General features: G+C 37.8%; 1 protein-coding gene across 10 annotated transcripts in view; it reads left to right on the top strand.

Annotated features, from left to right (window-relative positions):
* PCCA (propionyl-CoA carboxylase subunit alpha) overlaps positions 1 to 13,248 on the top strand; it is a 535,620-nt gene that overhangs the window by 343,303 nt on the left and 179,069 nt on the right. For all 10 annotated transcript variants that reach the window (XM_064275261.1, XM_064275259.1, XM_064275262.1 and 7 more), the window contains one exon: positions 2,325 to 2,427. In XM_064275261.1, the coding sequence (XP_064131331.1) occupies positions 2,325 to 2,427 (103 nt within the window). The remainder of the gene's footprint in view (positions 1 to 2,324; positions 2,428 to 13,248) is intronic.

Here is a 13,248-nt window from a genome sequence, read left to right as displayed (position 1 = left end):
GAAATGTACTGTGGAAACCCTGGTGGCATAGTGGTTAAGTGCTACAGCTGCTAACCAAGAGGTCGGCAGTTCGAATCTGCCAGGCACTCCTCGGAAACTCTATGGGGCAGTTCCGCTCTGTCCTATAGGGTCGCTATGAGTCGGAATCGACTCGATGGCAGTGGGTAGTGGATATGTGTCTAGAACAGCAACTTTTAAAATATTTTCATTTCGGCCCGCTGTGAGGAATAAATTGCACGTTATGACTTGATGTGTACATACATTCATAAACACACAAAATGCTCGTGAAAAGTACCTTCTGTGTGCCGAGTGTTGTGATGTCTGTGTTCCTGGCTGTATCTTGGCTCAGTTGATCTCATGACTGACTGAATGGTTTGTATTACACGATTTGATAAACATGAGCCTAAAGCAGGGCTGTTCAAAGTGAGACCTGCAGACTGGCTGCATCCCACCACCCTGGAGCTTGTGAGAATTGCAGATTATTGAGCCTCACCCCAGACCAAATAGCAAATCAGTCTCTGGAGGAAGGCAAAGGAATTTGGTTTAACAAGCACTCCAGATGATTCTGATACACTGTAAAGTTTAAGTAGCACTGGTCCCTTCAGGAGCTCTGGTAGTGCAGTGATTAAAGCACTCAGCTGTTTGAACCCACCAGCCACTCTGTGGAGAAAGATGTGGTAGTCTGTTTCTATAAAGATTACAGTCTTGGAAACCCAATGGCAATTCCACTCTGTACTATAGGGTCGCTGAATCGGAATTGACTGGCTGGCAACAAAAGGTTGTTTTTTTCTAGTTCATGCGTTGACATCAGAGCAATGATGTCATCCCACGTCATACAACCTCTGGGTCTGGGAAACGCCTCTCTATCCTCCTGAGGATGTGAAAGTACAAAAAACAAGCCTCAGTATTAAGAAAACAGTTTTGCCATACTTTGACAAATGTTTGTTATATAAGTTTTGAGAAGACTAAGACCAAATTTCTGAAATGCTCCTTATATCAGGTAATTATTCTGGAATCATGTGGGATATTTTCAACTACTTAAGTTATGGGAAAAATCAGGAACTTCTTAAAGCCTGTAAAAATGTGGTTTATTAGGCCATTGGGGGACTGCTTTTGAGTTGTTAATTAATTAATTAATTCCCAGAACCCGTTTCTAGACTCCACATTGATATTATGGTTAATGTAGCGTCTTGTCAAAGAGGGATGAATTACTTGGGCTTTTCCTACCATTCAGTTTCATAGAAGCCTGCATATATACATAAAGTAGCTCCGTGTTATAAAAAAAAAAACAAAAGTGTGCAGATCTTGAAAGTGTTTATATTCTAATTCCGAATATTTTTCTTCTTAATTCTCTTTTGAGGATTTTTAGACATAATTTTCATATTACTTCATTTCTTTCAAATAAGTTTAAAGAACCGATTCTTTTTTTGTTTCTGAGTTGTACAAGTAGCATCTGATTGCTGAAGATCCAGTGTTCAGGTTGCTTGCAGTGTACCTTTTAGTGACCTATTCACTGGATATAGTGCTGTGTTAAATAAACATAGTTAGAAATTATGATGAGATTGCAGAGCTCTTGAGGGGATATGTAAAGCCGCAGACCCTGGGGCATCGGAATCCTGGCTTGACTCACACATTCTTTCTTTAGGAATGATGCAAATGGAGGGGGTATTCCCTGCTGCAGAGTACTTGCTAGATAGACTAAGTGGTCTGCTCTGGGCCTTCTCAGGCTATACCATTGACCCGAGGCCCAGCTAGGAAGATAAGACGTTCAAAGAGAGTGAGAGAGAGGGAGAGATACAAACCCTGACTACACTGAGGGAGGAGAATCACACCTTTATTTTCTTTGACTACCTCACACTAGAAAAGATGGCTTAAACAGTGACCTTGTCCTAGCAGCACTCTTCTTCAGAGGTTAGCTCTTCTTGCCCTCTATCCTGATCCTTTGAAGTAAAATTGAGGGCGGGGAATGGTAAGGAGAGGTAGATGTGAAGAGAATTGGATGTCAGGAGTCTTACACTTTTCCTAGAGATCTCTGTGTGTATGGTTTTATTGTTTGTTAATTGTTCTTTGCATTTATTTATGATCTTGTTTCCCAAAATAGACTGTAAACTCTAGCCAGCAACGTTTTGGTTTATTTGAACAATCTTGTTCCATTCGCATCCCTCTCCACTCTCATGCCTCAGTACCTGATCCCATACTTGCTCCGTAATAGACACTTGATAAACTATTTGTTTGACTGACTTATAATTTTAATAGATAGAATCATAGATGTTAACATTATTCTTGTTTTTTTAATTAATTGATTAATTATTTATTTCCCCCAGGGCACAAGTTAACAGAGAGAGAGAGACACCAATTACTGGCAATAGCATCATCATTGTATGTGACAGCACAGTTAAGAGCACAACATTTTGAAGAACATACAAGGTATTGTAGATCATTTAAAAGAAAGTAAATGAGCTGAAAAATATTGATACTCTTATCTGCGTTGTTGTTAAGTACTGTCGAGTCAGTTCCAACTCATAGCGACTCTATGTACAACAGAACCAAACAGTGCCTGGTCCTGCACCATGCCCACAATTTTTGTTATGCTTGAGCCCATTGTTGCAGCCGCTATGTCCATCCATGTCATTGAGAGTCTTCCTCTTTTTTGTTGACCTTGTACTTTACCAAGCATGATGTACTTTTCCAGGGAGTGATCCCTCCTGACAACATGTCCAAAGTATGTAAGACATTGTCTTGCCACCCTTGCTTCTAAGGAGTGTTGTGGTTGTATTTCTTCCAAGACACATTTGTTTGTTCTTTTGGCAGTCAATGGTATATTCACTATTCTCCGCCAACACCATAATTCAAAAAGGCGTTAGCTCTTCTTCAGTCTTATTTATTAATTGCCCAGCTTTCAAGTACATATGAGGTGATTGAAAACACCATGGCTAGCTAGGGTCAGACGCACCTTAGTCTTCAAGGTGATGTCTTTGCTTTTCAACACTTTAAAGAGGTCTCTTGCAGGAGATTTGCCCAGTGCAATGTGTCTTTTGATTTCTTGAATGCTGCTTACATGGGCATTGATTCCAAGTAAAATTAAGTCCTTGACAACTTAAATCTTTCTCCATTTGTCATGATGTTTCTTATTGGTCCAGTTGTGAGGATTTTTGTTTTCTTTATGTTGAGATGCAATCCATACTGAAGGCTGTGGTCTTTGATCTTCATTAGTAAGTGCTTCAAGTCCTCTTCACTTTCAGCAAGCAAGGTTGCATAGTCTGCATAACACAGGTTGTTATGCCCCGTTCTTCTTAATATAGTCCGGCTTCTCGAATTATTTGCTCAGCATGCAGATTGAATGCCCAAAAAAACCCCACTGCCGTCGAGTCGATTCCAACTTATAGCGACCTTATAGGACAGAGTAGAACTGCCCGATAGAGTTTCCAAGGAGCGCCTGGCAGATTCAAATTGCGGACCTCTTGGTTAGCAGCCACAGCACTTAACCACTATGCCACCAGGGCAGATTGAATAGGTATGGTGAAAGGATACAGCCCTGACGCACCCCTTTCCTGTTTTTAAACCACGTAGTGTCGCCTTGTTCTGTCCGAACAACTGCCTCTTCATCTGTGTACAGTTTCCTCACGAGCACAGTTAAGTGTTCTGGAATTCCCATTCTTCTTATCTGCGTAGAAAAGAGCTAATGAAAGATCCGGCTGATCTTAATTCTGGATTTTCTTACGGGTTGTTGGAGAATATGATAAAGTCATACTGCTGAAAAGTGGTAATGCTTCTGTTCAAATGAATTTATAATTTCAGAAAACAAAAAAAGACTCTTGGCGCCTTTAATTTGGACATTGTCAAGGATGAGAAGATACTCTAAAATGTTGTGGGAAATCTGTTTAAGTAGTTTGTATTTATTGTGTCTGTTCTATTACTTTGCAAGACTTGAAAAAAGTTTTGAGACGTTATTAAAATTTAGGAATGAAGCTATACAGTTAAAAGATTAGAAACTAGTTTATAAGATACTGGGGGAAATTGATATCAAATTGAATTAGTTGCTTGTGAGCCCTAAATATACCACTTAGCTTCCTAGAGCTCCAGGCAAAAAGGAAAATATGCTTTATACCAGAGTAGGTAGAACAAACTCTCAGTGACACTGATACTTTTAAGTGACAGAATTATTTATTATGAATGTGTATGTAGTCTTCAGAGTAACTGTAAGGGAATCATGCTGTTGATTAAGTCGTGTTTTTGGTTTTCCACAAGGGAGGAACAAAGATTAAAAAGGATAGTGAGTAACAAAGCAGCTCTGAAAAGCACAAAGTAGAAACTCAGATTGTCCCCGAAAAATTAGATAGAAGGAAAAAAAACTCGATTGGGTTTAGGCTATATCTTAATGGCTAATGAGGTTTTACTCAGAAAATTTTAGTTGGAGTAACAGGAAATCTTTATTTGTTCTAGTTTGTGAGAGAAAGTATAGGAGACTTTCTATATGATTTATTGTCATTGTTACTATGTTTGAGTTGAGATTTCAGGAGAGGTATGAGGACATAAAAAAAAAACTGCATGACTGGAAGGAGGAGGAAAATGGCCAATAGAACCATGAATCTTTTTTTTTTTTCTTTAAAGCTGTGCTGTCTGGTATGGTAGCCACTAACCACATGTGGCTATTTATATTTAACTAAAATAGAATTAAAGTTAAATAAAAAATGCACTTCCTAAGTCACATTAGCCACAATCCAAGTTGCACAATAGCTCTGTGGTTAGTGGTTGCTAACTGTGTTTTGGGCAATGCAGTTTTTTATCAAGTACTGTTGGGAAGTGCTGTTTTAGAAGAATGTCTGTTCAGGAGAGATTTAGATTTTCTCTTAAAACTTGGATTTCATACCTTATATTATTTTTTTATTATTCTTTTGTCAAATGCAATATGCATATCCTGATTCCTTTACCTTCAGGTGTTATTTGCACCTTGATTATTCAGAAATCCTGGGTGTACTTATTGATGAACTGGTTTGATCTTTAAGAAATGTAGAAAAGTTATTTCCAGAGAGTGTTGACTTACTATGGGTAAAAATTCTTAGAGGGGTTAAAAACAAATAAGTAAAATTACTTGTAATCATATGACTCGTCAATAACTTCTTTTAATACTTTGATATATTTCGTTCTAAGGTACACTAAAACATAAATGTATGCGTATATACTTTACATACTTAGAGTCATATTGGGAATATAGTTTGAATCCTTTTTTTAAAAAACATTATGTTGTGAATATTTCTTCTGCTCATTTAGTTGTTTTTGGAAGCGTTTAAACATTTATATTTTTTATTATAGAGAAGTTAAAACATATGCAAAATAGACAAAATTCTGTGCTCCCAGTAGGCAGCTTCAGCCACCACCAAAAACCTGCCATTCTCAGAATGGAAAAGAAAACATGATCCAACTATATGCTGTCTACAAGAGACCCACTTTAGATCCAAAGACAGAAATAGGTTGAAAATGAAAGAATGGAAAAAAATGTTCCATGTCAATAGTATTCAACTGGGAGCTAGGGTAGCTACATTAATATCAGACAAAATAGACTTTAAGTGAAAATATGTTACAAAAGATAAGGAAGGACATTTTATAACAATAAAAGGGCCAATTCATCCAGAAGATGTAACGATTATAAATATATGTACCCCCCCAAAAAAAGTTTTTTTTTTTTTTTTTTAACATTGGAGTCACACAATATTCGAGGCAAACATTTACAGAATTGAAGGAAGAAATAGGCATAAATAGTTATACAATAATAGAGATTTCAGCACACTTTCAATAATAGAATATCAATAAGGAAATAGAGGATTTGAACAAGACCGTAAACCAATAAACCAAACCCATTGCTGTTGAGTTAATTCCGACTCATAGCAACTCTATAGGACAGAGTAGAGCTGCCCCATAGGGTTTCCAAGGAGTGGCTGGTGAATCTGAACTGCCAACTTTTCGGTTAGCAGCCAAACTCTTAACCACTGAGCTCCCAGGGGTCCCCTATAAACCATTAGACCTCCATATATAGAACATTCCACGCAACAACAGCAGAATATACATTCTTCTCTAGTACTCATGGATAGACCATATGTTAGGTCACAAAACAGGTCCCAATACTGAAATATTGAAATCATACAAAACATCTTCTCTGATCATACTGGAATAAAACTAGAAATCAGTAGCAGAAGGAAAATTGGAAATTTCAGAAATACCTGGCAATTAAAACACTATGAAATAACCAGTGGGTCAAAGAAGAAATCACAAGGGAAATCAGAGTATACTTACAAATGTATAAAAATTAAAAGGATAAGCATACTAAGACTTAGGGATGCAGTGAAGACAGTGCTGGAAGGGAAATTTATTGATGTAAGCATCCACATTAAAAAAGAGGGAAGATCTCAAACAATAACCTAACTCTATACATTAAGGCACTGGGTTGTGGGATATATTAAGGAACTATTAAAAGAAGAGCAAACTAAGCTTAGTGTTACCAAAAAGAAGAAAATAATGAATATCAGAGTGGATAAATGACACAAAGGATAGAAAAACAATAAAAAAACTACAACTTGATTCTTTGGAAAGATCTATAAAATTGACAGACCTTTTGCTAGACTGTCAAGGAGAAAAAGAAGATACAAATAAAAAAATTAGAGTGGGAACATTACTCCTACCCTACAGAAATAAAAAGGATTAAAAAAACACTATGAAGAATTTTGTCAACAAATTAGATAACCCAGATAAAATGGACTAATTCCTAGAAACATATCAACTACTTAAATTGACTCAAGAAGAAATAGAAAGTCTCAAAGCCCAATGGCAAGTGAAGAGATTGAATCAGTAATCAAAAACCTCCCAACAAAGAAAAGTTCGTGAGCAGAGGGCTTCGCTGGTGAATTCTACCAAACATTTAAAAAAGAATTACCACAATCTTCTCAAATTCTTCCAATAAACAGAAGAGGAGGGAACACTTCCCAACTCATTCTGTGAAGCATTATCCTGATACTAAAGCTGATGAAAACACCAGAAGAAAAGATAACTACAGACCAATATCTCTTATGAATATAGAATCAAAAATCCTCAACAAAATACTAGCAAACATAATCCAACAGCATATTAAAAGGATTATACACAATGGAATTCCTGGGTGGAACAAGTGGGTAAGCAGTCAACTACTCGTCAAAAGGTTCACGGTTCAGGCTTAGCCAGAGGCAGCTCAGAAGACGGTCATGGCAGTCTGCTTTTGGAAGGTCACAGCCTTGAAAACCCTGTGGAGCAGCTCTGCTCTGTACATGGGGTCACCAAGAGTCAGAATTGACTTAAGAGCAACTAAAAACAGTAACGTACCATGAGCAAGTGGGATTTATTTTAGGAATGCAAAGGTGACTCAACGTAAGAAAATCAACATAAGGTACCACATTGATAGAACGAAAGAAAAGAACCACATGATCATCTCAAATCTATGCAGAAAAGCATTTGGCAAATCCAATGCCCTTTCATGATAAAAACACCCAGAAAACTAGGAGTAGAAGGAAATGCCTCAGTATGAAGGGCATGTACGAAAAACCCACAACTAACATCATACTCGATGGTGAAAGACCGAAAACTTTTACTTTAATATCGGGAACAAGACAAGGGTGCCATCTTTCACTGCTGCTATTCAACATTGTACTGGAAGTTCTGGCCAGAACAATTAGGCAAGAAGAAGAGATAAAAGGCATTCAAATCAGAAAGGGAAAAGTAAAAGTGTAGGTAGAAAATCTTAAGGAATGACAAAAAAGCTACTAGAGTTAGTAAGCAGGTTCAGCAAGGTTGCAGAATATAAGATCTATATACAGAAATCAAGGAGCCCTGGTGGCATAGTGGTTAAAGTGATGGACTGCTCAGTGAGAGGTTCATGGTTTGAAACCACCGGTGGCTCTGCAGGAGAAGGACGTGGCAGTCTTCTCCACAGAGACTTATAGCCTTGGAAACCCTGTGGGGTTGCTAGGAGTCAGAATCAACTTGACGGGCACTGGGTTTGGTTTGGTATATAGAAATCAGTTGTATTTCTAGGTACTGCGACAACCAATCTGAAAATGAAATTCCAAAAACAGTTCCGTGCAGAATAGCATCAAAGCAGATTGAATACTTAGGCATACATATGATAAAGAAGTGTAAGACATATACATTGAAAACTACAAAACATTGCTGAGAGTAGTTTAAGAAGACCTACATAAATGGTGATATATACTATGTTTCTTGACTGGGACTGATCCATAGATTTACCATAATCCTCGTGAAAATCCCTGCAGGCATCTTTGTTTAGATGAATAACCTGCTTTTAAATTTTATATGGCAATGCAAAGTAGTCAAATATTACTTATAGTAATAGTAAAATAGTGAAAACAATTTTGGAAAAGAAGAAAAAAGGTAGAGAAGTTATGCATGACCTCTTGTCAGAGCTTACCATAGAGCTCCATGTATCTTTGTGGTATTGGCATCAGCACAGACGTAGAGATCAAAGGAACAAAATAAAGAATCCAGGAGTACACCCTGGATACATACGGCCAGTTGATTTTGGATGAAGATGCTTAGATGATTCATTGAGCAAAGAATAGCATTTTTAACACGTTGTGCTGGAATAATTGTATATCCATATATACCACCCCCCCAAATAAAAATAAAGAACCTTGACCCTTCCCTCACACCATTCATAAAAATTAAGTAAATCACAGACCTAAATTTAAAAGCTAAGATATAAAAATTCTTAAAGAAATCTGGAGAAAAATCTTTGAAATTTTGGGTTAATGAAAAGATTTCATGGGTACGACAGACAAATCACAATAAAGATAAAATTGATTTATTGGACTCCCTCAATATTTAAAAACTTTTGCTTTTAAAAGACTCCGTCACGGAAATAAAAAAAAAAGCTAGCAAATGGCAGAATATATTTTGAGACCTATATTTGATAGAGGACTTGTTTCTGAAATATATAAATAATTTTTACTACTCAAAAAAAAGTTAAACAACCGAATAAAAAATGGGTAGAAGATTTGACTTAACACTTCATTAAAGAGTATATGTGAATGGCAAAGAATTTTATCAAAAGGTGTTCAACATCATTGGTTATTAGGAAACTCCAAATTAAAATCTTAGTGCTGTACTGCTATAACCTGTTGCCGTCGAATGGATTCCAACTCATAGCGACACCACTATATATCCACCAAAATAGCTAAAATTTAAGACTGTCAGTTCCAGGTATTTTGAAGATGTAGTAAGAAACTAGAGCCCTCATACATTGCTGGTAGGAATGTATAGTGGAAAAATCACTTCAGAAACTAGTGTGGTAGCTTTTTAAGAAGCTAAATATATACTTAGTAATACCTCCCTGTATCTACCAAAGAGAAATAAACATGTCAGCACAATGTGAATGTTCATAACAGCATTTTTCATAATAGCCCCAAACTGGAAACAATCCAAATGTACACTGTGGTGGGTGGATTAATAAATGTGTTACATCTGTAGAGTGGTATACTATTCAGCAGTGAAAAGGAATGCATTGGTACATGCAACAATGTGCGTCCATCTAAAAAAAAAAAAAATACTATGCAAAGAGAAACACATTGCCATCAAGTGGATTCCAACTCACAGTGACCCTACAGTATGGAGTAGAACTACCCTATAGGGCTCCCAAAGCTGTAATCTTTATGGAAGCAGACTGCCATATATTTCTCCCATGGAGCTGCTGGTGGGTTCAAACTGCCGACCTTTTGGTTAGCAGCTGAGCACTTAAGAACTGAGCCACTAGGGCTCCTAAAGAGAAAGAAAGCGGAAAGGGAAATGAGATATTGGTAGTTCCATGGTAGAAATCTTGCCTTCCATGCAGAAGACCCGGGCTCAATTCCTGGCCAGTGCGCCTCATGCTCAGTTACCACCCATCTGTCCGTGGAGGCGCGCACATTGCAATGATGATGAACAAGTTTCAGTGGAGCGTGCAGACTAAGCCAGACGAGCAAGAAAGGCCCGTCATTCTGTTTCCAAAAATCAGCCCGTGAAAACCCTACGGGTCACAATGGTCGGGTTTCCAGCATCATAGGGTTGGCACAGAACTAGCCAGCGTTTTGTTCTGTTGTTCATGAGGTCACTGACTCCTTGGTAGCTAAGACCAGTAACAAGAGGGGAGGGGAAAGTATAAAGACAAGAAAGATCAATGGTTACCTGGTCCCCGGAATGGGAGTGGGGATTTACCACAAATGCGTTTTAGTGTTCTAAGTCTACAGAATGGTGAAGGTGTGCAGCTGTGTAAATGTATTAAAACTTAAGACTGTGTACTTCCTGTAGGTGGCTTTTATGGCATGTAAATTATACCTTAAAAAAGCTGTTAAAAAAGAAAGGAAGCCTAAACATAGGTGCCTGCGAAGGGCATGAAAGAGGTGGAAGAATGATGACAAATGTTAAAGGGATGGAAGCTGTATATAAAAATAAGTTAGTTAGGAGGTCGAGGGGAGGAAGATGTTAAGGAGTTGGAAGGCTGGGTGGATGATGACAGTGCCATCGCCGATACAGCGAATGCAAGAATAGCTTTGAGAGGATAAGACGGGAAGTTCAGTTTTGGAAGTTGTGTTTGAGATCCTTAGAGCCACCGTTTTATCCTGTTAACCAAAATAGAAAAACCAAATCCATTGCTGTCGAGTCGATTCTGACTCATAGCGACCCTGTAGTAACCCTAGCAATTCAATACATTTCTTTTTGGCTGTTCCTTCTTTAGTAATATTAATAGCCTTTTGGCAGCGGTGTAGTAGTTAAGTGTTACAGCTGCTAACTAAAAGGTTGGCAGTTCGAATCCACCAGGCGCTCCTTGGAATCTCTATGGGGCAGTTCTGCTCTGTCCTGTAGGGTTGCTATGGGTCGGAAACGACTCGATGGCAGTGGGTTTAGTTTTTAATGGCTTTGGCCGTCTGGTGGTGAATGCTTGGAACATGCTTTGGTACTCATTAATAGAATTTTTTTCTAAGAATCAAGTGCATCATTTTAGACTGGAAGTGTTCCCTAAAATGTACTCAGTAGAGCACTAATTTGGGGGAGGGGACATATTAGACGATCCACTTCTGGAAGGTCACAGCCATTGAAAACCCTATGGAGCATGGTTCTACTCTGACACAAAATAAACTTGACAGCAGTTAGTTTGTATTTTTATTATTATTATTATTATTTTGTATTACTCAAGGAAACAGTTCTACATTTAAATGTGGAAAACTCCTTGTTAAAATTAGGAACCTCTGAGAGACTTTAGTATACTAAGGAGCATCCTGAATCTCTAAGGGAGGGTGGGTATTGTTGTGGTGTTACCCAGACTTTTTTTTCCTGTAAAAACCTTTTTCCAAAAAAACACTTTGAAAACTTAGTATCCTGAAGAATGCTTTTTGGGAAACAGTCTAGCACTTTATTTTATGACGCGTAGTGATATTATGGCTAGTACAAACACAATCATTCTTTAGAGACTGTTGAAATACGTAGGGTAATTGCTTTATAATGTGGATGTTGTGAAGCAGCCTTTATTTGTTTCAAGTGTTAACATATTTAGGCAATGTGAATTGAAGTTATTTTTGCTCGTTTGGTGTAGAGTCCCCTGACACCAAAGCTAGTGTGGAGTAGTTGCATGTTCACATTTTTGGCTTCAGAGTCCTGTTTTTATTATTGGCTTGATCATGGAGTTGAAGAGTCACTCACCAGGTGTGGCTACAGAACGCTATGTCATGGGTGTACTCGTAATGTTTGTGCTTCCAAGCACAGGAGCTCCCAGCCCTTCCTTTGTGTTGCTTGTTTTGGCTGCTGGTCTTATTTTCCCAGTTTCTCTATGGGTTTTACTCTTTCATCGTTTGTGACTTGGAAAAAGGCATCAATAACATGTACCCATAGTAATTGGTTAGCAAAAAGATAACAATGCATTTTTCACAAAAGAAAAGTTAATGTCCGAAACAGTAGCATTTTTTCTTGGGACGACTATGAAACACACGTGGTCATCAATAGAATTAATTCTTTACATCAGTGTATGCTCGTTTACCATAAAGCTAATTATCCTTATACTCATTTCTATTGACAGAAATCAGTCATTGAAATTATGTTAATTGTTAAAAATTATGTTAATTGCTTCATATCATTTGAAGCGAAAATTACCTCATTGTCCCTGGTTCAAGACCATTCTTTGCCTTGGCAAGCTTTAAAACACTAGTGAGGATGCCTTTCTGCCCTGGCTGAATGTCTTTACTTTCTCATTTTCCCACTAATATTTCTGCATCTATCCCCTTTTTTTGTTGAGTTATTTAGCTCAGGGAATTGTCCTTTATTCATTCTTATGTTGTATCATTCAACCTTTCTAATCACTTGATTGTTATTTTTCGGCCAAGCTCTCTGACTAACCTAACATTGGCCACTGCTAGGGAGGGCAGGCCAGCTTTCCTGGTGATAGAATGACGGATGACCAAATCTCTTCCCTAGCAGAGGGCTGCTTTGCATCCCCAAATTACCTTGGTGTGTTTTAAGCAGGAGTGGCTCAGAGTCAGCTCTTGACTCCCTTCTAGAGGTCCGTCCTCAGGACTGCACCATGGTGAGGCAGTCATAGGCACTGTTTTCTGTTTTTGTACATTAAATATGTTTTTTAATGTTTGAAAGTGAATATTGACTCCATGCGTTTTATAAAAGTGTTTTTCATACAGGTGTATAGTGAATTCGTTAAATCTTGCTGGCCTTACTTTTTTGCTTCCTAGCTTGCTTCTTTTCATTTTTCCTTCGTCCTTTTTGCTGTTCCGTAGAGGATATGTTTGAAATCCTAAACACTTAGTTTATAAATGAACGAATGAAAACATAACATTTAACTCGTCAATTTATTTGGAATTCACTTTTGTATATATTATGAAGTTTTTTTTTTTCTTTTAAGTTTGGAAGCTTACTTTATTTATAAATGTATATTTTTTCTCCGTATGAAATAATATGTGTATAATTCCAAGGTTGGCAGGACAGAAATATACATGAGTATGTGTATGTGGGTATTTCACACACACACATAAGTGCACACACACACACATTTAAACTTACTGGTAAAAGGGGAGTAAAATGCAGTAGAACCTGAGTAAGGCAGAAACCTGTCAGAGAAGGAAAACTCAAATATCTTCCACTAATAGAGCACGATAGAGGAATGGTAAGACTGTACCCTATCAAAGGCGGAGATCTCGTGAGAGCCAAACAAGACAGTCCCGTTGAGTT

Source organism: Loxodonta africana, chromosome 23 (assembly GCF_030014295.1).
Source record: "Loxodonta africana isolate mLoxAfr1 chromosome 23, mLoxAfr1.hap2, whole genome shotgun sequence".
NCBI lineage: Eukaryota > Metazoa > Chordata > Mammalia > Proboscidea > Elephantidae > Loxodonta > Loxodonta africana.
The sequence above is the reverse complement of the archived record's forward strand: the minus strand, read 5'-3'. Positions and strand labels throughout refer to the sequence as shown.